We start from the raw sequence: 24797 nt of genomic DNA, 5'->3' as shown, positions 1-24797 counted from the left end.
TCTGCATTTCTAATTCCAGGAAAAGCCTTTGTTCCTAAGAAACCAGATGAAATCCCTGAGCATGAGAAGGTGTTTCTGGAGCCAGAGGTGGAGGAAGCGCTGAAGAACGCCAGTGATGCAGAGATGTGTGATATCGCAGGTCTGACAGCTACAGAAATACACTGAATAAAAAAAAAAAAAATCAAGCCTGTACAATTTTAACAGCAGGAGTTTACTCACCAATCCTGTTCAGGGTAATGGAGGCCATCACAGCATGCACTGGGGAACAGGCTGAATACACACTGAAGGGCTTTATCACTGCAGGATGAACATAAATACACTTTGAAGTAGTTGACACTCACATTCAAAGTACAACAGCTCTGTCGACTTTTCCACAATAACCTGAACACTGTAAAGCAGGATTAGGTCTAGGCACCTGCTCTTCTCTTGGGTCCTGAATGGCAACCATCCAGGCAGACCATCGTGTGGCATGACAGATTTGTTGCTCATAGATTGGAGATTCATTTATTACATATGCAACTTGCAGTAGATGGCCATTTGCTATAAATGGGTGTTGCTGTGAGTGCTTCCCCCCTTCTAATGGATGTGTCATAAACACAAGAGTGTATTGCGGAAGAATCACAGAATAACAGCATACACACGATGGTGTGTGCCTCTATCTGTGCAGCACTGTGCAGGTTGTCCCATCTGTGATTGATGCAGGGGGCTGTAGTGAGAGAGAAATAAATATGTAACACAGCCAAACATGGCTATGTTTTATTGTGCACCTGTTATTTGCACCTTATTGTGCAAATGTTACTGTGTGTGCACAAGATACAATTAATTCCTATGTTTACTTACTTTGTGTGCACATAAGTGTCTGCCCTGTGCCAACCTGAGCATGCAAAAAGAATTGAGATAGAAAATAACACCCTACATGAAAGCCATTATTGCTGGTTTTATTGTGAATAACAGCAAACACTGAAGTAAATTTACTGAGTACAGGATCGATTTTGATTACTCAGAGAGATATGTGCATGCAAATGCATGAATGGATTATCTTGTATGCACTGTCAAAGTTATTAAATTATTTATCTCATTCTTATTCAATCTGGGAGAGGATTATACAGTACATTGTGTGCATGCAACAGGATATTACGCAATACTTTTTTTTAATTCTTTTTGTATTTTGTCTGTCCACTCTGAGGTTTTGCGTGTATAGGCACCTTCATGTGCACACTTTGGAAGTCAGGTCCTTTAAAGTTACGCACCTTTTTTGGCTGTTCACATTTGGGGTTTTAACAACAGGAACATGCATCTCCAGCATTCATCTCCAATTTGAGGTCAAATTATTAATGGTAATCAGATGGATTTTGGCAGGGGTGAGTGTGTCGCTATGTCTGTATCATGTGATAACATGTAGTGTATGTGCATTTGCCTGCCTGTTTGTGTATGTGTGTGTGTGTGCGTGCATGCGTGTGCCCTGCTGCCTGTAATAACATGCATTTAAAGCCATGCAATAGCTGTGGTGGGCACATAAGCCACTAACCGCTAATTAGCAAGCTAACTTTTTTCTTAGCGGATTAGCTTTTCAGCTCACTTCAAAAGCCATCAGCAGACCAATTAGCTTCCAATAAATTTAGTTCTGATAACTTTTAGACCGCTAATGTTTTTTTTTTACATAGTTAGGTGAAAAACATTTCTAAACCCTGTTGGCTCCTGTCTGCTACATATAGGCATTATAGAGGGTTTTCATGTGATGTATCGGTCACGTGATTTTGTGCCCCACAGCCATTGTGGATTATGACATGGTGGCCACTGTGATATGCTACGTGCATTTGGCGAACGATTGCAGAAGCTTCAACAATGGTCATCTTTTGTGCTGTCGTTGGTGGTTTTGTGCTGGTGGTTGTTCAAACAGAGGTGATAAAAATGAGGCAGGTTGCTCGTTTTACATGCTGCGAGCAGTTATTGTGCATCAAGCAGTGGAGTGTTATGAGCTTTCTAAGCGACCCAGAGAGACCTGGCTCAGCAGATCTGAAGGAAGCTTTAATATGGCCAGAACCAAACAGACCGCACATAAATCTAAATCCAAAGCCGCCCGGAAGAGCGCTCCGGCTACCAGCGGTGTGAAGAAGCCTCACCGTTACAGGCCTGGCACCGTGGTGCTGAGAGGGGTCCACCGCTACCAGAAATCCACCGAGTTGCTGATCCGCAAGCTGCCCTTCCAGCGCCTGGTGAGAGATATCGCTCAGGACTTCAAGACCGACCTCCGCTTTCAGAGCTCATCTGTGATGCTCTGCAGGAGGTCGGCGAGGCTGACCTGGTCTGCAGCTTGCGGATCAGCAGCTCGGCGGATGTCTCTCAGCGCCATGGTGTTGTGCCTGTAACAGTGAGGCTTCTTCACACCGACGGTAGCCGGAGCACTCTTCTGGGCGGATTTGGTAGCCAGCTGTTTCCTCTGGTGGATTTACGGGCGTCTGCTTGGTTCTGTCCATATTAACTTTACGCTGTGAAACTGCCAGCCACTTCGTTACATCGTCATTAAATTCACTATCCGGTACAACATACGGATCCGCTGAACCAACTGCTACACATCGATCACAATAAACAGCTTTATCTCGAGGGTTTAAAGCCTCGTAATAAGCTTTCATTCTCTCTATTTTCTTTCACGCGCAAGCCGCGTAGTAAATAAATGATGGAGACGGGAGCAAATCGATCACATGATTGAAAACCCTCTGTAATGCAATACAGGAAATAATCTACTTGGCAATGAAGTTGAAACAGGTGTAGGGTTATTGTACAGTTTTGAAAATGTTGAAAAATGTCGGTAAATGACTAGCTATTCACACGCAAACAGGAAGCCTGACAGATGCAGCTTCAGCAGCTTGTAGTAGAGGCAGACATGAAACAGACAAAAAGGTGGACAAAACCCAACAGTAAAAGTATGATATCACATTTATAAGTACTCACAAAATGCTGCAGAGTCAACAATTTCTGGCTTGTAGTTACATACAGTATTATACATCTATCTTGTTGGTTTTCTTGTTCATGTGTGAGAACCATTAGACCTCCAGTGGCACAATGGCCACCTTAGCCAGATTTTTTGATGTCAGTTGGTTAAATTCATACCACAGCTATCAAGAGGATATCAACCCATTATGAAATACACAGCATAGTGTGACCTCAATGTTTCATCACAGTGTCGCTGACCCACATACCTCCATTACCCGCACCCTACTGTAGATTTATATTGTTTCTCTCAGCGGTGAAATGGCTCAGTCCCAAGCTAAGAGTCATGGCCAGACATGCAATGGGGTCCAATTTGCCATGCTCAGCAACACGAAAATAAATAATCCTGGCCCCAGGCCTCCAGAAGAAGGGTGGAGTGGGCAGTGGGACAGTGGGGGGGGCAAAGTCACCCTATCTGTTTAAGACAGATGAGTGGCAAGCTTATGTATTCACCGATAGTTTTTCATGTGTGCACTTGTTTATTGAAGTTTAAAATGTTGAATTGACAATGAAATTCAAGTTCAAGTGTTTTATTAGTTTGTAGTCTTTTTGTGTGGAAGACCTTTAATGGGTTGATTCAAAGCAAATGCAAGAAAAACAGATATGTTTGTGAACACGTGTTTTGCATAAATGCAGTACATATACATTTGCAGAATCAATGGATGCTCTGATTGGAGCAACTGAGAGCTGAGTGAGGAGTCAGAGTGTCTGGTTTTCGGATTGTCCCAAATCAAGCATGTTCTAAATCAACACTAATATCCGGACTTTCAATGACTTCCTGGACTCGGCTATCAGAAGCGTACCTGTATGTGGTAAAAGCACTGAGACATTCACTTATTTAGGTGTCAGTGTAGTCGAGGTGGATGCAGGGGTGGTGACCAAGTGGTTAATGCACTTGGTTTCAGTTCAGAAGGCTCCGGGTTCAAATCCCACCCCTGCCACATTTCTCCATGTAATGTGGAGTTGCGTCAGGAAGGGCATCCGGCATAAAACCTGTGCCAGTTCAACATGCAGATCCACCTTGGATTTGCTGTGGTGACCCCGAGTGCAAACAAGGGAACAGCCGAAGGGACTTACTTTAGTGTAGTCAAGGTGGGTTAGTGGTTAGCACTGTTGCCTCACAGCAAGGAGGTTATGGGATCGATTCCCACCTGTGGCCTTTCTGTGTGGAGTTTGCATGTTGTCCCCGTGTTTGTAGGGGTTCCCTTCGGGTGCTCCAGCTTCCAAAGGTGGATTGGAAACTTTAAATCATCTTTAGCTGTCCGTAGGTGTGAATGTGTGTGCTTGTCTATATGTGGCCCCGTGACAGACTGGTGTCCTGTCAAAGGTGTATCCCACCTCATACCTTAGGACAGCTGTGATAGGCTCCAGCCCCCCCCCCCCCGCCCCATGATCCTTAATTGGAGTAAGCAGTTGAAGATGAGTGAGTGAATGTAGTTAATGTTACTTTGCTATCAATATCTGCCAAATAGCTCTCATGTTTTTTGTCAAGTCTGGGAGCACATGCTGGTGTAGCACATCGCTGGATCCACCACACTGTGGAACTGCGCCAAGTCCTGGATGGCCACCACCCAGGCAGGCAAACAGATCTTTACCAATCTAGTACACAAATATACAAAATTATCACCGAAAATATTGGAGCATCAATTTCGTAGATGGTTCGTTAGTCCACATAACCACACAGTCAGTCATATTATCCCATATTTGAATTAAATTGTCCAGAAACACTTGTTAGCTGGATGTTAGCTGCCACTCATGTTGACTATCCCCCTAATTATACACAAATTTCTGCCTTAAAATGGCTTCATAGAATGGATTTTATAAAATTATTTAATTCCATAAACTTGTCATAAATGGAGAAACTACCTATACAGACCAAAAATATTTTGTTGTTGTTATTCTTTGACCACACTGTAATCATGTTTATTTGTACTGTAAAGTTGGACATTTTAACATGGTGTTCTATGGGGATTGACTCACTTTTGGAGTCGGCTTCCAGTTGTCCTTCAGGAACTGCAGGTTGTCACTTCTGCATTGGCTTCACAGAATGTTGCTGCTTGATTAAAATGCATTTGATGGAATTGGATTACAATCACATAGTGCTTGACCACATGAGAGTACAGGTGTAAATGCCCCCAAACACATTGAGGACGTACTGTGCTCCAGTCAGCCAAAGCAGCTCCTGAGGTGTTTCGTAGGTTACTGACACCACAATGAACACTGGTGTAAATGTTAATGTGTTGCCAAAGAGTGCAATTGCTTGTCACCAACAGTCAGTGAAAAATACACACTGTACAACTCAATGAGTTAGTTGAACTCAAACCATCTGAGGAAACTGATTGCCTTAAACCATTTGAGTTTGCCAACTTAAATAAATTAAGTTTCAAAAATGTTATTGTTAAAGTTTGAGTAACTTAACAATTTGTAGTTAATTCAACTTAAGTAAATCTAGTTTATGTTTTTCAATAAAAAGTGACAAATTTCTGACTAAAAAAATTTGCATTATATTTTGGATTAAATTTTTTGATGCATTCTTTGGGTTACTTGTTGACAATAATCTGCTTTCTAAAAAATAAAAAAAATCTAAAAGGACTACAACAGAATGAAAAATACTAAATGGTAGTCCATGAATAGAACTTGCAGTTTTTCATAATGGTATAAATGTAGCGGCTGCACTCTGCATTGTGTTGTTATGATTCCGCCCATTCGCTCCCCTCAGGACACGAACTCACAATCTCCGGCATGGAAATTGGACTCTGTAACCAGAAGGCTAAAACCCAGGACTCTGGCCTTGTGTCCAGAGAATTCTTTTGAGCTGTTGGGAGTTAGGTTTACTAACTACATCGGCACAGCGACACCTGCTGGCCTCTGTTACATAAACTCAATTAAAATGAGTGAATGGAATGCACTGGAAATACATCAACACTTAATTGCCCCAAAACTTTAAATGCACTTAAACAAACTGAGTTGTTATGACACAATTCATTTTTGAGTTAGTTTAATTAATGGAAATGAGTGACTATAACTTTTTTCAAAGTTTGAGTTATATTAACTTAATTACTGTATTAAAATGGAGTGTTCGGTTTAACAGTGCAGTATCTCAGGAGAACTGCACCATCTGTTCACATCGAGTAAAAGACAATGAGGATGCATCAAACATTTGTAAAGCTCATTGATGTTTAAGTCTGTAGCTCACCTTAATCCTCAAGAACTTTATTCCTTAGGAAATGAGACTCTGTTGATGAAAACATGACCGCACCCCACACAGACCAACAAGACAGGCATCCAGAGAGGGAGCTCGGAGGAGCCTGTTTGTCCAGCTACACTAGCTTGTCAGAGGAAGGCCACCATTTTAACGCTGGAGAGAGTCCAGATGAGGATTAAGCCTTGGTTAGCCTCTGTCAGTCCTTTGTTTGGGCTTTTTGGCAAACAGACTAAAAGGGGATGAGTTCACAAAGCCTGGCTGGCCCACATCATGGGTCAGAAAGTGAGTTATCATGGAGTCTTAATTCTCACATCTAATTCACCATATTAACACCATGCTATTTTTGATTGTTTAGTTCCTGCCAGTCTAGTCTGTGCTGTAAAGCTCTCACAGGTTCCTCTCAGGGCCAAACCGGATGATGTGAAGGTGTTTATACCGGGTAAACCCCCTACCCCTCCCCCCCAAGCCGGCAGCTGTCTTGCTGGCCGCCCTCTCCTCACAAGGCCCGTCGTACAGTTCACTACATCGGGTCATGCGGCTGGTCGATGGGCGGGCGGGGGTCCCATCACAGCATTTGTCAAATCATAGAGTTTGGACCAACAAGAACAGAAGAGGCAGAAGCAGTTCTGCCTCCTGCTGGTTATCATCAGTAACAACAGGAAACTTTTGGCTGAATTTGAGGTAGAACATTCATTTATTTTCTTATTCCAATGAAAAGTCACACGGGAACTGGAGCCTATCCCAGGGGTCATTAGGCGAGAGGTGGAGTACACCACACAGGGCCACATACAGACGGGCTAAAGTATTCATGCCTGTGGTCAATTAAAAGTTTCCAATTCACTTAATATGCATGTCTTTCAAAGTGGGAAGTCAGTTAGTCAATGCATAAATTACAAAAAATCTTGAAAATGATGGCAATATGGCAATGAGTGATGATTTACATTTATGTAATCATACGCTTCAGTGTGGTCTTGTGCTTTTTTCAAACACATCCATTCAAAACGTAATGTGAATTCAATTCAATTTCAATTTAATTTATTTAATTTATATACCACACAAAGCTGCCTCAAAACGATTCACACAACGAAGGTCTAACCTTACCAACCCCCAGAGCAAACACACAGGCAACAGTGGTAAGGAAAAACTCCCTCTGATGATTTGAGGAAGAAACCTCAAGCAGACCAGACTCAAAGGGGCGACCCTCTGCTTGGGTCATGCTACAGACACAACTGACAATGCGAATACAGGAACTGTTGGGAAAATAATATACAAATAATGAATGTTTATGAGTTCAGTGGTTCCATCTTTTACCTCATGAAATATTCATACCATTGAAAGAATGAAAAGACATTCATTATTTCTTTTATCTAATGGCTAAAATAGATCCTTGTCATTTGATATTTTATTAATTTCTAAACAACAGAAAAGGGACTTACATTTTGGTGTTCCACTGCTACTAAAGTCCAACACAAACTTTAAATAGGAGTCCAAGCAGAGTGTAGTCTGGTGATGCTGTCTGTGCACTGACTTTGTACTTACACACACACACACACACACACACACACAAAAACAAAACTCTGTGTAGTTCCTCAGTCCAGCAAAAAATGACGTCAGCTTTTCAGTTTTTCACCCGAGCACGACTTCATGCCTCCAGACAGCTTACAGCGGAGTAATGGTATGTTCCAGCTTTCACCTCATGAAATATTCGTACCATTGAAATCATAAACATTCATTATTTGAATAATGTCAGACCAGAAATCAGCCAATCAGAGGATGCATAGCATTGCAGCCATATAATAATAGGGTGTACAACTATTACAAATTTAATAGGTCAGCACCAATTTTATAATCTGCTCTCACCTTCACAGGAAGCCAGTGTGCTCAATGTATGACATTTCAATCATCATCAACTCTGTAAGGGAGTTAGAGTATCTTGTCAATAGTTTTACATCCTCATTGAAGACAACTTTGGATGCTGTAGCTCCTCTGAAAAAGAGAGCTTTAAATCAGAAGTGTCTGACTCCGTGGTATAACTCACAAACTCGTAGCTTAAAGCAGATAACCCGTAAGTTGGAGAGGAAATGGCGTCTCACTAATTTAGAAGATCTTCACTTAGCCTGGAAAAAGAGTTTGTTGCTCTATAAGAAAGCCCTTCGTGAAGCTAGGACATCTTTCTACTCATCTCTAATTGAAGAAAATAAGAACAACCCCAGGTTTCTTTTCAGCACTGTAGCCAGGCTGACAAAGAGTCAGAGCTCTATTGAGCTGAGTATTCCATTAACTTTAACTAGTAATGACTTCATGACTTTCTTTGCTAACAAAATTTTGACTATTAGAGAAAAAATTACTCATAACCATCCCAAAGATGTATCGTTATCTTTGGCTGCTTTCAGTGATGCCGGTATTTGGTTAGACTCTTTCTCTCCGATTGTTCTGTCTGAGTTATTTTCATTAGTTACTTCATCCAAACCATCAACATGCTTATTAGACCCCATTCCTGCCAGGCTGCTCAAGGAAGTCCTACCATTATTTAATGCTTCAATCTTAAATATGATCAATCTATCTTTGTTAGTTGGTTATGTACCACAGGCCTTTAAGGTGGCAGTAATTAAACCATTACTTAAAAAGCCATCACTTGACCCAGCTATCTTAGCTAATTATAGGCCAATCTCCAACCTTCCTTTTCTCTCAAAGATTCTTGAGAGGGTAGTTGTAAAACAGCTAACTGATCACCTGCAGAGGAATGGTCTATTTGAAGAGTTTCAGTCAGGTTTTAGAATTCATCATAGTACAGAAACAGCATTAGTGAAGGTTACAAATGATCTTCTTATGGCTTCGGACAGTGGACTTATCTCTGTGCTTGTTCTGTTGGACCTCAGTGCTGCTTTTGATACTGTTGACCATAAAATTTTATTACAGAGATTAGAGCATGTCATAGGTATTAAAGGCATTGCGCTGCGGTGGTTTGAATCATATTTGTCTAATAGATTACAGTTTGTTCATGTAAATGGGGAATCTTCTTCACAGACTAAAGTTAATTATGGAGTTCCACAGGGTTCTGTGCTAGGACCAATTTTATTCACTTTATACATGCTTCCCTTGGGCAGTATTATTAGACGGTATTGCTTAAATTTTCATTGTTACGCAGATGATACCCAGCTTTATCTATCCATGAAGCCAGAGGATACGCACCAATTAGCTAAACTGCAGGATTGTCTTACAGACATGAGGACATGGATGACCTCTAATTTCCTGCTTTTAAACTCAGATAAAACTGAGGTTATTGTACTTGGCCCCACAAATCTTAGAAGCATGGTGTCTAACCAGATCGTTACTCTGGATGGCATTTCCCTGATCTCTAGTAATACTGTGAGAAATCTTGGAGTTATTTTTGATCAGGATATGTCATTCAAAGCGCATATTAAACAAATATGTAGGACTGCCTTTTTGCATTTACGCAATATCTCTAAAATCAGAAAGGTCTTGTCTCAGAGTGATGCTGAAAAACTAATTCATGCATTTGTTTCCTCTAGGCTGGACTATTGTAATTCATTATTATCAGGTTGTCCTAAAAGTTCCCTAAAAAGCCTTCAGTTGGTTCAGAATGCTGCAGCTAGAGTACTGACGGGGACTAGCAGGAGAGAGCATGTCTCACCCGTGTTGGCCTCCCTTCATTGGCTTCCTGTTAATGCTAGAATAGAATTTAAAATTCTTCTTCTTACTTATAAGGTTTTGAATAATCAGGTCCCATCTTATCTTAGGGACCTCGTAGTACCATATTACCCCATTAGAGCGCTTCGCTCTCAGACTGCGGGCTTACTTGTAGTTCCTAGGGTTTGTAAGAGTAGAATGGGAGGCAGAGCCTTCAGCTTTCAGGCTCCTCTCCTGTGGAACCAGCTCCCAATTCAGATCAGGGAGACAGATACCCTCTCTACTTTTAAGATTAGGCTTAAAACTTTCCTTTTCGCTAAGGCTTATAGTTAGGGCTGGATCGGGTGACCCTGGACCATCCCTTGGTTATGTTGCTTTAGACGTAGACTGTGTTTCATAATTATTGTATGGCCTTGCCTTGCAATGTGGAGCGCCTTGGGGCAACTGTTTGTTGTGATTTGGCGCTATACAAGAAAAAAGTTGAGTTGAAAGTTGATCATACTCTTATGTGACAAAGCAGAAAACATTACAATAGTCAATTCTGGAGAAAACAAAACCATAAATCAATATTTTGGCATCTACGATAAATAGTGCATGGCTATTGTGAGGCAGCAGAGAAGAATTTCACCATAGACCATCAGCAACCTGGTCTAAAGTCAAGTGCATTTTGTATTTTTGTTGTTATTTTATGTTTGTTTTTGCTATTTAAGCCACAATATTCAAATATGCTTTGTGCAGGTGGACTCACAATGTGCCTACACTTTTTGTGTACACACAACAAAACTAAACTGACAGCAACCATTCAATAAAATAAAAGGCAATGCTGATATAAAAATATAAAACTTCACCTTACTGCCTCATTGCTTCACCTCAGGGAGTTTTGGTGGCCACTGTCTGCTCATGCATTTTGATATTTTGTGCACATATCTGTTAACTTGCCAGAAAACCTCTCACTTGAGTGACTCAAGAGTTGAAATTATGTCTGCTGATGACTGATGACTAAATCCATTCCCTCTGCCCTCTGCACCCTGTTTTGTGCTCAGATTACATGCTCTGCAAATAGCAAAGTGGAATTGGGTTAGTGTTAACCTTTACCCTAACATCCCAAATACATTATGCACATGAGACCAGTGGACCACAGATTGATAAAATGGGACCAGCACTATTGCGTCACAATAAGGTCATGGGATCCATTCCCACCTGTGGCCTTTCTCTGTAAAGTTTGCATGTTCTCCCTGTGTTTGTGTGGTTTCTCTCTGGGTACTCTGGCTTCTTTCCACATCCAAAGACATGCAGGTTAGGTGGCTTGGAAACGTGTTGTCCGTAGGTGTGCGTGTGGGTGTGAATGTGTTTGTCTATATGTGGCCCTGTAGCAGACTGTCCAGGGTGTACCCCGCCTCACGCCCTGACTGCTGGGACAAGCTCCAGGTCCCCAGTGGCCCTTAATTGGAGTAAGTGGTAGAAGATGAGTGAGTGAGTGTAACACTTGTGAACAGGAACGCCCCTGGCAAAACCTACAGCCGTCACACTGAAGCTCAAAGGGATACAACATACTGTTATGTTATCACTGCTACCAGCTTTCACAATTTTTTTATCTGGCCGATCACATATGCACGCACAGTTCAAACAAATGCCATGTTGGAACACTGACGAGTCTCTTTCAGACTCAGAACTGTGTCTAATTCAGAATCATTTTATTTCCAAGTGAAGCAATAAGCTTAAATTTATCTTCATCATATCACTTTACAAACAGTCAGCAACAGTCTAGTCTGTAAAAATAAAAATGGTGTGTGAGCAATCTACAAAATATCAACTTATTAAAGTATCACACAGATATTTTGAAATTAATTTCCCAGCAAACTTTTATTAGCGCCACTGGCAGCGTACGCTTATGTGATCACCTTGGTCTCTTTGTACCGTAGCTACGATTGCATGTGTGTATGTTTGCAAGATATCTTAAAAACAACACATCTGGTTTTGATCAGAAATGGTCAGATACATTGGGCCTATGTATGGGAAGAAGAGATATGAATTTGGTTATGATCGGTCAGCAATCATGGCCAAACTTCAACTGCGGTGCATATGCAAAGTATTCACAACACTTCACTTTTTCCACGTTTTGTTACATTACAGCCTTATTACAAAAAGGAGGAAATTCATTTTTTTTTTCCCCTCAAAATTCCACTCACAACATCCCATAATGACATGATTTTTTTTTTTTTTTGCAAAGAAATCACATGGGCATAAAAGAATTCACACCCTTTGCTCAATACTTTGTTGATGCACCTTTGGCAGCAATTACAGCCTCCAGTCTGTCAATAAAGTAACGGTCCTTTTTATTTTTTTCAAAAACTATATGGATTTCATTCATATGTTTTTACGTCAGACATGCTTGAACCCTCGTGCGCATGCGTGAGTTTTTCCACGCCTGTCGGTGACGTCATTCGCCTGTGAGCACACCTTGGGAAGGAGTGGTCCCGCCCCCTCGTCGGATTTTCATTGTCTGGAAATGGCGGAATGAAAAGGACTTTTTTTCCATCAGAATTTTTTCAGAAGCTGTTAGAGACATGTCCAGCTCTCCACAATTTCACTGATACTTACTGGACTGGTAAGCATTGAAAGCCGAGATAGACATGTCTAAACCTGTCCTCTGACACGCCGAAACGGAGGTGTTCCTTTGTCTCACTTCCAAAGCGAATCGGTCGTGACGCGCGAAGCCTCCGCGCGGCTTTCCATGACAAAATCTCTTGTTAAAAGTGAAATCTGCCGGAAAATGGCTGATGTCCAGCTCTTGTGATAACCAGAGAAAAAGCACACGACGGTCTCGTATCCACAGAGCCATCAGCTTAGAAATGGTCCGGTGGCTTGTGCCGCGTCGTCGTAGCTCGGAGCGTGGCGCGCCAAGCATACTTAAAGGGGTCCTTAAAGCTGTACTAACAGACCTTATTCTCTGTGAAGCCCGTAAAATTTTCACCGAAAGCCAGATAAATTTTTCGAATTCTGATGGAAAAAAAGTCCTTTTCATTCCGCCATTTCCAGACAATGAAAATCCGACGAGGGGGCGGGACCACTCCCAAGGCGTGCTCACAGGCGGATGACGTCACAGACAGGCGTGGAAAAACTCACGCATGCGCACATGGGTTCAACCATGTCTGACGTAAAAACATATGAATGAAATCCATATAGTTTTTGAAAAAAATAAAAAGGACCGTTACTTTATTGACAGACCTCGTATGTTGCCACAAGCTTGGCACACCTATCTTTGGGCAGTTTTGCCCATTCCTCTTTGCAGCACAACTCAAGCTCCATCAGGTTGGATGGGGAGCGTTGGTGCACAGCCATTTTCAGATCTCTCCAGAGATGTTCAGTCAGATTCAGGTCTGGGCTCTGGCTGGGCCACTCAAGGACATTCACAGAGTTGTCCTGAAGCCACTCCTTTGATATCTTGGCTGTGTGCTTAGGGTCATTGTCCTGCAGAAAGATGAACCACTGCACCAGTCTGAGGTCACGAGCGTTCTGGAGCAGGTTTTCATCCAGGAAGTCTCTGTACATTGCTGCATTAATCTTTCCCTTAATCCTGACTAGTCTCCCAGTTCCTGCTGCTGAAAAATATCCCCATAGCATGATGTTGCCACCACCATGCTTCACTGTAGGAATGGTGCCTGGTTTCCTCCAAACATGATACCTGGCATTCACATCAAAGATTTCAATCTTTGTTTCATGTCTCATCAGACCATATAATTTTGTTTCTCATGGTCTGAGAGTCCTTCAGGTGCCATTTGGCAAACTCCAGGTGGGCTCCCATGTGCCTTTTACTAAGGATTGACTTCCATCTGGCCACTCTACCATACAGGCCTGATTGGTGGATTGCTGTAGAGATCGTTGTCCTTCTGGAAGGTTCTCCTTGCTCCACAGAGGAACACAGGAGGTCTGACAGAGTGACCATCAGGTTCTTGGTCAGCTCCCTGACTAAGGCCCTTCTCACCCGATCACTCAGTTTAGATGGGCAGCCAGCTCTAGGAAGAGTCCTGGTGAATCCCCATCTTCTTCCACTTACAGATGATGGAGGCCACTGTGCTCACTGGGACCTTTAAAGAAGCAGATTTGTGCCTCCAGACAATCCTGTCTCAGAGGTCTACAGATAACTGAGTTCATGCTTGGTTTGTGCTCTGACATGCACAGCGGGACCTTATCTGTAGACAGGCGTGTGTGTCTTTTCAAATCATGTCCATTCAACTGAATTTACCCCAGGTGGACTCTATTTAAGCTGTAGAAACATCTCAAGGATGATCAGTGGAAACAGGATGCACCTGAGCTCAATTTTGAGCTTCATGGCAAACGCTGTGAATACTTATGTACATGTGATTACTTAGAGTTTTTAATTTTTAATAAATTTGGAAAAAAAAAAAAAAATCACATTGTCATTATTAGGTGTTGTGTGTAGAATTGTAAAGGAAAAAAAAAATTTCTTCCATTTTGGAATAAGGCTGTAATATAAAAAAATGTGGAAAAATTGAAGCGCTGTGAATACTTTCTGGACCATATTTATGAATGCTAGCAATATATCTTACGAAAGAAAAATTCAGTTTGGTAAAAATTAAGCCTGTGGAAGAGAAGAAGTAATTCTATTTTAATTAGGATCAGTCATCAAACAGGGTCAGGTCAAAGTCTTCCAGCCCCTTGGTATTATTGTTTTAGCAAACTTTTTATTTGTTGTTGGTGAACCTGATGGTTTTAAGGCCTCTAAGACATTTTCTTTACATGCCTGATACTTTGAAAAGCGGCTGTGGCATTGTTGTACTCTCTGAGCACTTCTGATCTAGTTTGTGACTGTTCTTGTGTGCTTGCAGCCATCCTTGGAATGTACAAACTGATGAGCAACAAGCAGTACTACGACGCACTAGGTGCCTTGGGCACGATCGCAAACAAAGAGGGCCTCAACAGTACGTCCCACACCTTGAAAAACCATTTACCGCATGTTATCACTTAAATACATTTTTAAAAGCAGGACAAGGTTTCATTAAAGTTTTAATTAAACATTAGTTTGACTAAAAGAGACGTATGTCAAGGAAAAACACGTGCCAAGTAGCCTGACAATTTGCTGCAGTGTAAAAGAAAACTTTGAAAAAATTTAAATGAAATACTTAATCTTGAACCCTGGAAAGAATCAGCTTTTGAATAATTTGGATTAATTTTGCTAGGCATATTTTTCTGCATATTTCACAAATTTCTAAACCCTAGTTTAAAGAAATCCATATCTGTTTGTTTGTTTGTTAGTAGGACGAGTCAAAAGCCAATTAAGTGACTTTTCTCCACACTGTGACAAGAATGGGTCCAAACTGGATTAAACCTTTTACAGATTAAGGTTGAGTGGAAATAAATTCCTAAACTGGGAAGATTAAAATGTGATTTAAAAAAAAAAAAAATATTACTTAAATAAATATAACAGAGCTAAAACAGTTTACCTAACATTGCCGTGTCCCTTTAAGGTTAACGCACCAGTTTACACATTCAAGAAGAAATAGATTCTATCAATTTTTGGGACAGATTCAGACAAAATGGGTGAGATTTTAAGATATATACTTTGACATTGTACATCACATTTGTACTTGGTTGTATTTGGCAATAATCAGTTACACTCTTATGTATGCAGATATAAAATGTGAGGCAAAACAAATTTTAGCTACTGATTTTAAAAATCTGGCTCGATTTCCTCAATTTTTAAAGCGAGATGGAGATTGGGCCAAAAAAAAATCAGTAGAAACATAGACTTAAACCTGGGATGATAAACTCGACATGAACAACAGACACTCCACAAGTTCTTATTCAACCGGATCAAACGGGGGCAGGAACCCATGGATGAAATCACTCAACAAATGTTTGGTTAAAATGAAAATCTTCAGACTTTTGGCCCTGCAAAACACATGACTGCCCATCAAGGAACAATTTCCAAAACAGAAAAAAAGAAGCAAATGGCTCAACAGGCCACCGTACAGACACATTCAGATGTTACTGTCCTTCAAAATGACCTGTAGGAGCATACGTGAGTGTCCGTATGACGTGAGGAGAATCTGTATTTCTTATGTTAATCAACACTTTATTATTAGCAAAAGAAGACCTTCAAAGTGTAACTTTTTGTCTTTCAACAATAACTTATGCTGAAGAAAAGTCAGCACCACTTCTTAGTCCAATAAGAAGTCTGTAAGTAACAACCTCATTAATAATCTGATGTGATTTTCTTTTCAAAACAAGAACATTAATATTTTCACAACCCTTAATTTTGGAGCACATGACAGATTTGTCAGGAAAGATGGCAGGATAAATAATATAGCTAATATTAATAATCATAAATCAAATGCAAAAAAATTCTTCAGTTTAATTGCAGTCTTCATTTAAGCATGAGGAAATTATGAGTTATAAATACTCTTCCCTGGTCACATTTTGCTAATCCACTGTATAAAATGGAAAAGTTACAGTACTGATGGTGTTTAGGATCAGGACAGAGACTGATCAGAGCATGTGGTGACTGTAACATGTTTGTTCAGGTGTGGTTAAAGAAGAACCATTCAAAATCTTCCCAGAAGAGCCGCCCAATACCACCAACGTAGAGGAAACCTTGGAGAGAATCCTCAACAACGACAGCAGCCTGACTGAAGTCAACCTCAACAACATCAAGGTCAGCTGACCGGGACACCATAGTAAGACACACTGTGATTGCTGGAAAGGATAACATATTAGCTTTTGTGTGAAAGTGAAATCCTGATCACAAAGCCACAAGTCCCCATCACGGGCAATTTAGACAGTAATTCATTGTAATTCATTCTTTTTTCTTTTTTACTTGTGAGACTCCTGCTCGTTTGGGAAGAAAAAGCTTCTCAAAGGTCAACTCCTTACTGGCTTTCTCTTAAAAGTGTTTTACGGCTTTGAATTGTGGCCCTGTCTGTGCTGTAGGACATTCCCATCCCAACACTGAAAGAGATCTTTGAGGCGATGAAAGGAAACTCTCACGTGGAGTCTCTGAGCATCGTTGCGACCCGTAGCAATGACCCTGTAGCCTATGTGAGTACAATGTCTGCTTAACTACAACAACTGCATCCAAAATCTGGCCTTCTGTTGCAGTAAACTTGCACATAAATTTTCACCACAGCAGATCCGATGTGGATCTGCATGTTGAATTGACATGTTTTACACCAGATGGCCTTCATGACACAACTCCACATGACATGGAGAAATGTGGCAGAGGTGGGGTTTGAACTGGGAACCTTCTACACTGAAACCAAGTGCACTAAGCACTTGGGCACCACCTCTGTTAGTGCAATAGTCTTGCACATATTTTAAAATTAGGCACCAAATCATAATTACAACAAACCTGCTCATAGGCATCTTTTAAACATTTTAGGCATAATTTTTTATCCCTTATATGTACAGATTTTGTTAAGGGGTGGTGGCCAAGTGGTTCGTGCGCTTAGTTTTGGTGCAGAAGGTTCAAGGTTCAAACCCCACCCCTGCCACATTCCTCCATGTAATGTGGAGTTGCGTCAGGATGGGCATCTGGTGTAACTCATGTCAAATCAACATGTAAATCCACCTCAGATTTGCTGTGGTGAACCCAATTAAAAAAACAAAGGACCAGCCGAAGCGACTTACTGCTACATTCACGTATATTTTGTTAAGGTACTGGGAATTAATAGCAATTAGTAGACACAACCCATAAATCTAATGTGGCCTTCTGTGTGTGTGTTAATATTAAATAAAATTTGACTATTCCATTATTTTTTTGCAGATTTGCTTAAAAACTGTAGTCCAGTCCACTCTAAACACTGTTAACCTTGTATGTTCAATAGTAAAAGGTTCTGCCTGCCAATGGTGAAAAGTTTTTTTTTTTTTTTTTGACCAGCTACACATGATCCCTTGATTTTTTGTTTTGTTTTTAATCCCCCAATGGCTGCAAGTGTGTGTGTGTAAATTTGAGCATGGCATTCTTAATGAGTGTATTTCAGATGAGTTCAAATTTGAGCACGATCAGGTTTCATTAACAGCCTTTAAGTACCAGCCAATTTACTGAAGAGAGCACTGATTATTGGAATTTATTATCCACAGGCAGTTGTAGCTATTTACAATGTCAATCTCAGCTGGCTCTTTTTCATATATGAGGTCTATTAGATAATAAACCGACCCTTTTATTTTTTTTTTTTTAACTATATGGATTTGAATGACATGCGATTCCACCAATCATGCTTGAACCCTCGTGCGCATGCGTGAGTTTTTTCACGCGTGCCGGTGATGTCATTTCCCTGTGGGCAGGCCTTGGGTGAGATGTGGTCCCGCCCTCTAGGCTGAATTCCTTTGTTTCACACGCTGCTCGAGACGGCGCGCGTTGCTTTATCAAAATTTTTTCTGGACCTGTGAGGAATATCCGAGTGGACACTATTCGAGAAATTAAGCTGGTTTTCGGTGAAAAGTTTAACGGCTGATGAGAGATTATGGGGTGTTTCTGTTGGTGTAAGGACTTCCCATGGAGAGGGATATCGTGCAGCGCTTCCAGGCGCTGTCGTCGGCCTGTTTTGACCTGAAAACATCCTAATTTAAGGCTTAATTCACCCAGGACGTCATGAGAGAACAGAGAAGATTCAGAAGAGGCTGGCATGAGGACTTTATGCGGACATTCCACTGTTTAAGGACATTTTTTAATGAAAGACGTGCGCACAAATTCGCCAAGTCGTTTCCATGACGACTCGGCAAATCTGTGTGCGCCGCGACAGGAAAAACACCTCCGTGTTGAAAACCATTTGTAAAATTCAGGCGGCTTTTGATGGCTTTCAACAAGTGAGTAACTGAGAAATTGTTTAACAGCTGGGCATGTTCCAATTTGCCCGTTAAGGTTTCAACGGAGGTGTTTTTCCTGTCGCGACCCCCCGCGGTCGGGTCCGGCCCGACATGCGACTCTGCCCGCACGTTCTTTCATTACAAAATGTCCGTTAACAATGGAATGTCCGAATAAACTCCTCATGCCGACTTCTTCTGCAAGTTCTCTGACGACTTCCTGGATCAACAGAGCCTGAAATGTGGAAGTTTTCAACTTGAAACGGCGAGACGCTGCCGCCTCGAAGCGCAGATCGCCATCAGGCGCCGTGGGCCGTCCTTAAAGCGACACTACCAGACCAAAATCTCTCATCAGCCGTTAAAATTTTTACCGAAAACCAGCTGAATTTATCGAATGGTGTCCACTCAGTTGTGCCTTACAGTTTTGAAAAATTTTTTATCAAACAAAGCAGCAGTCTCTGAGCCATTCCTAAACAATGAAAAAAGAAAAAAAAAAAATTGACGAGAGGGTGGGCGACTCCTCACTCAAAGACTGCCCACAGGCGAATGACGTAACCGACAGGCGTGAAAAAACTCTCGCATGCCCACGAGGGTTCAAGCATGTCTGATGTAATCACGTGATTCAAATCCATATGGTTTTTGAAAAAAATAATGTCGGATACTTTTCTAATAGACCTCGTACATACCCCCCCCCCCCCCCCCCCCAAAAAAAACAAACAAAAGAAATATCTGGGGCCCACCCAGTGTGAAACAGCACACAGTGCAACATAAGTGTTGTAGTGTCCTAGTTTGTGCTGAGATTATAAATACGTAATAAAGCTGCCAATTTTTATTTATTATCGAAGCAGGAATGCCAATATTGTCTTTGGTGTGGTAGTGTGGTGAGGTCAGTAACCCAACTAATTGTGTTTATTTCCAAATACAGTAAGAGAAGACAAAGGCCATGTTTCAGTGAATTTCTCATTTATCTACCAAACTAATCACAAAAAACACTTAAAACAATTGAATTAATGACAGGAGATGCTCAGCGTGAGTGTGCCTTCTTGATTTTGCTTGTTTGGTATTTTTACCCCCAAAGTTATAGGATTTTATTGTATGTCTTAAAGCAGATTCATCAGATTTTGAGCAATCCTGCAATCAATTCAGTAAACAAACAAACACAACAAATGTTAGTTAATCATAAGAGTTTTTCATCAGGTAATATTGACAAAAATATACAGTTGTGCTCAAAAGTTTACATACCCTTGCAGAATTTTTGCTTTTTTGGCCATTTTTAAGAGAATATGAATGATAACACAAAAACTTTTTTTCCCACTTATGGTTAGTGGTTGGGTGAAGCCATTTAATGTCAAACAACTGTTTCCTCTTTTTAAATCAAAATGACAAGAGAACTACCTAAATGAACCTGATCCAAAGTTTACATACCCCTGTTCTTAATACTGTGTATTGCCCCCTTTAACATCAGTGACAGCTTGGAGTCTTTTGTGGTAGTTTTGGATGAGGCTCTCTGATGGTAAAGCTGCCACTAAATATGTCTTGGACTTTATTTACATTAATTACAAAGAAATACAAACAGTATGGCACTTTATGGTAAATATGCATGGAGTAGACAGTTCTCAAAAACCGAGTGACTGTGCAAGAAGTAGAAGAGTGAGGAAAGCCACCAAGACACCCAGACAACCCAGAAGAAGTTATAGGCTTATGTGGCTGTGATTGGAGACATTTTGCACACCATAGAGTGCCATATTGTTTGTATTTCTTTGTAATTGATGTAAATAAAGTCCGAAACATATTCAGTGGCAGCTTTACCATCAGAGAGCCTCGTCCACAATAACCACAAAAGACTCGGAGCTGTCATTAATGTTAAAGGGGGCAATACACAGTATTAAGAACAGGGGTATGTAAACTTTGGATCAGGGTCATTTGGGTAGTTTCTCTTGTCATTTTGATTTAAAAAGAGGAAACACAGTTGTTTGACAATAAATGGCTTCACCCAACCACTAACCCTTAGTGAAAAAAAAGTTTTTTTTTGTGTTGTCATTCATAGTCTCTTAAAAATGGCCAAAAAAGCAAAAATTCTGCCAGGGTATGTAAACTTTTGAGCACAAGTATGTGTGTGCCATCTATAATTCAGATTGCTCTGAATAATGCTTCAAATTTGAATACAGTCAGGGGATTGAAAGAAAAGATAAGAGTATTATTTGTGTGCTTGTCAGGCCTGTGCTGAGATGCTGCAGGAGAACACCAGCTTGCAGAGTCTTAACATCGAGTCCAACTTCATCACTGCAGACGGCATGATGGCAATCGTCAAAGCTATGGCCAACAACGCCACACTGGTGGAGCTAAAGATTGATAACCAGGTGGGAAAGAACAAAATGTGATGTAGAGCTGTTCAGAAATATAATAGCCAAAAAATTTTTGATTATCAATTCAACTGTCTGAAGTTATCTATCAACAACAACAACAAAAAAAAGCGTGATTCCTGTTATGTGTCACAGGGGTATTACTGTTATACCTTGTCAAATTTGAGAATCTGTAGCTTTTTTCTGCTTTCATAAGTGCAACTTGTGGTTTTTTAAACCTCCACCAAGATGTAATAAAATCATTAGCGTTTATTTATTTGTCTGTCTGTTAGCAGGATTACATCAAAACTACTGCACAAAGTTTTCAACACAGATAAATATTAGGGCATGGAAGACTCCACTGAGGTGATCTGGATCCAGATTTTGGATCAAGATTTCACTTTATAAAAGCTTTGAAGAATTACGTCAAAACTAATTCACAGATTCTCACCAAATTTGCACCACAGATTGATATCAGGGCATGGAAGACCCCACTGAATTTTGGAGGTGATCCAGATCCGGATTGGCTGACATCAGAAATCTCTGGTTGCTCTTGTTTTAAATATAAAATGTGCAAGGTTGGGGTCTCATTGGTAAACGATGTGCACGCATTTTCCCATGCATGAAGCGGAATGTATAAAGAAAGAAATGCGTTTTGGAAATATGCTCATTTTTCAGGCCAGGCGTATACATGTTTTTCAGACAATCGCCAGCATAATATACATAATAAAGATAAGAAAAAAGGCACAGTGCATTTTCATGTAAAACAGCAGCAAACAATGTCACTCAGCTTACATTTCTTATCATTAAATTATTTCTATCATGCACATACATATGTACACTCATGGTAAAATGATAAATTGTTTACCATTCACAAACTGCAATGTAATTAAGTGAGTGTGAACTCAATTTTTCAGCCCTCTAATTATTACTTTAAATATTTTATTAAAAGTTTTGTTTCAGTAGTCAGAGCTGTGACATTATAAAAATTAAAATAAATGAAAATAGTTGAGTAGCAGCCCTGTTCATCTCACTGCGGGCAGAATGTTTTACAAAACAACAAACACACCATCTTAAAAAACAAAGGAAAAAGAAGAAAAATTAATATTCAATTTAAAGTGCAACTGTTTTGTTTTATTTACAAAGGGTTTTTTTTTTTTTTTTTTTTATTAATTATACGGCTGATGTCAGATGGAGGCACAGTGGCTTAGTGGAGAGCACTGTTGCCTCACATGGACAAGGTTGCAAGTTTGCTTCCCAACTGCTTCTTCCCATGTTTGTGAGTCCTCTGGCTTCCTAATACAGAGCCATGCAGGAATGTGTTTATCTGTTTATGTCCCTGGGCTGGACTGGCGTCCTGTCCAGAGTTTAGCCTGTTTCACCCAACAGCTGCTGAGATAGGCCCCAGCTTCCCCATGAGACTCCACTGGAGTAACTGGGTATAGAAAATGATTGAATTATATGATGTATCCAGACCATTTCTAAATTTTCTCCCAAAATTAGTGACTTTTTTGTTTTGCCTTGTTAGTACAGTTATAGCAGACAATCATCTCAATGGGTCTGGCCTGCTTGAAGTTTTTCCCGATATTCAAGACACACTGAGGGAGTGTTTCTGCATCACTGTCAAAAGTGTGCATGCTTAGGTGGTGGGTAAAGATTGCACTTCACTTCTCTGTAGCACCTTGAAGTGAATTTTAATTTGGCATTGTGTACGTAAACTGAGTTGCACAATAAGTCACAAAAGCAGCCCATAACATTGTAGTTACCCAGTCTGCAGATCTGAGACAGAAACATAGTTTGGTAATAAAAAATGCTATAATAAAAGTAAATCAAGTTGCTCCTCTCTCTGCCACAGAGGCAAAAGCTGGGAGACTCTGTCGAGATGGAGATTGCCTCCATGTTGGAGAACAACTCCAGCATCCTGAAGTTCGGCTATCACTTCACCCAGCAGGGTCCCCGCACCAGAGCTGCCATGGCCATGACCAGAAACAACGACATGAGTGAGTACATCTACGACTGCACAATTACTTACATATGCATACAGTCATAAAAAGGCAGGAGTCATTTGTGGTAAAACTGTGGCAATGAAAAATTCAGATTTCTGATTGGCATCTTCAAATTGTATAGCAGGACCTGTCCAGCATAACCCAAACTTGGTAACCATAGCAATATCACATATGATGTGCAGCATTATTTGTTAACCTTTATAGTTGAAATTTTCTTAAATTGAACACTTCATTAAGACTCTGAAGTTCACTGATGTTGGAAATAATGACCACAGTAAATGAATCACCATTTTGCATTTCAGTGTTCTGTGCCTCATCTGTTCTTTTTGGAAGTAATGGGTAGATATGGTATCCAGGACAGGAATGTGGAAGAGAAGATGTTGGTAGATTTTGCAAAAAGTATGGAAATAGCTGTGATGAATATTTATCTTAAGAAGAAGGAAGAGCACAGGGTGATGTACAAGAGTGGAGGAAAGCACACACACAGGTGGACAACATTCTTTGTAAGAGATAAGCTAAAAGAAATTGGTGGTGGAACGAAGATGTTCAGGAAAGTATAAGGAGAAAGAGGTTGGAGAAAAAGAACTGGGATATTCAGAGACATGATGAAAGTAGACAGAAGTACGAGATGTGGTGTAAGGTGGAAAAAGAAGTGGAAATCACGACGGAAAGTGCATACAATGAGCTAGTCATGAGCTTGAACACTAAGGAAGGAGAAAAGGACTTGTCCCAAATGGACAGACAGGGGGACTGAGCTAGAAAGAGTGTACAGCAAGTTAGGATAATAAAGAGCACAGATGGAAATGTGCTGACAAGAGAGTGTGTTGAGAAGATGGAGGGAATATTTTGAGGAGCTGATGAATGAAGGAAATAAGAGAGAAGGCTAGATGATATGGAGAGAGTAAATCAAGAAGTGCAAGGAATTAGTAAGGATTAAGTGAGGACAGTTATGAAGAGGATAGAGTTGGAAAGGCAGTTGGACCAGATGACATAGTATCAGTAGAGGCATAGAAATGTTTAGGAGACAGCAGTGGAGTTGCTAACCACAGTTTAGCAAAATCCTGGAAAGTGAGAGGCATCCTCTCACTTGTGGCCAGCTTAAGGCACACCTGTGCAATAATTCTGCTGTATAATCAGCATCTTGATATGCCACACCTGTGAGGTGGGATGGATTATCTCGGCAAAGGAGAAGTGCTCACCAACACAAATTGGTCTTTTGTATATACGGAAAATGTTTTAATTCTTGAGATCAGCTCATGAAAAATGGGAGCAAAAACAAGTGTTGCATTTATATTTTTGTTCAGTATATATTACTCTGAACAAACAGCACAAACAATGTTGTAAAGGACAATAAGCAGGGCGTTAAGAGAGCATACTTCACTTTCAACCACAATGACAAGAACAAGATTAAGTCCTGGCTCAAGGCAATTCTCATTGTAAATGATGGTGAAGATTCTTGCATGTTTACATAATACAAGCACAATAATGTCTAAAAACCTAGATGATATACTCACAAGACTTTTAGGCACAACATACCAAGTTTTGCCTCCTGATGTTGATGCCATTGTCCGTGTGCAGTGGTTAAATTGCAGCATTATCTGAATGTCTTGCAGCAGTTCTCAATGTTGACATCTCATTGTACAGCCACCTGTCTGAGATTTTGTGAGATTTGCACGAAAAATGAAATACGGCAAATTACATTGAATAGTTTTTTAGTCTGTGGCAGTGCTTGCGTTGTAACAAATACCTGACTGATTAAAATAATTTTTTTCCTCAGTG

The 24797-nt window shown here is 40.6% G+C and overlaps 1 protein-coding gene across 1 annotated transcript in view; it reads left to right on the top strand.

Annotated features, from left to right (window-relative positions):
* Positions 1–24797, top strand: part of tmod4 (tropomodulin 4 (muscle)) — a 67028-nt gene that overhangs the window by 41844 nt on the left and 387 nt on the right. The window contains exons 4-9 of the mRNA XM_034174367.1: positions 20–139; positions 14698–14790; positions 16393–16523; positions 16799–16906; positions 20887–21030; positions 22868–23012. Of these exons, the coding sequence (XP_034030258.1) occupies positions 20–139; positions 14698–14790; positions 16393–16523; positions 16799–16906; positions 20887–21030; positions 22868–23012 (741 nt within the window). The remainder of the gene's footprint in view (positions 1–19; positions 140–14697; positions 14791–16392; positions 16524–16798; positions 16907–20886; positions 21031–22867; positions 23013–24797) is intronic.

The sequence above is a fragment of the Thalassophryne amazonica genome, chromosome 7 (assembly GCF_902500255.1).
Source record: "Thalassophryne amazonica chromosome 7, fThaAma1.1, whole genome shotgun sequence".
Taxonomy (NCBI): domain Eukaryota; kingdom Metazoa; phylum Chordata; class Actinopteri; order Batrachoidiformes; family Batrachoididae; genus Thalassophryne; species Thalassophryne amazonica.
This window is presented reverse-complemented; position numbering and strand designations above follow the sequence as displayed.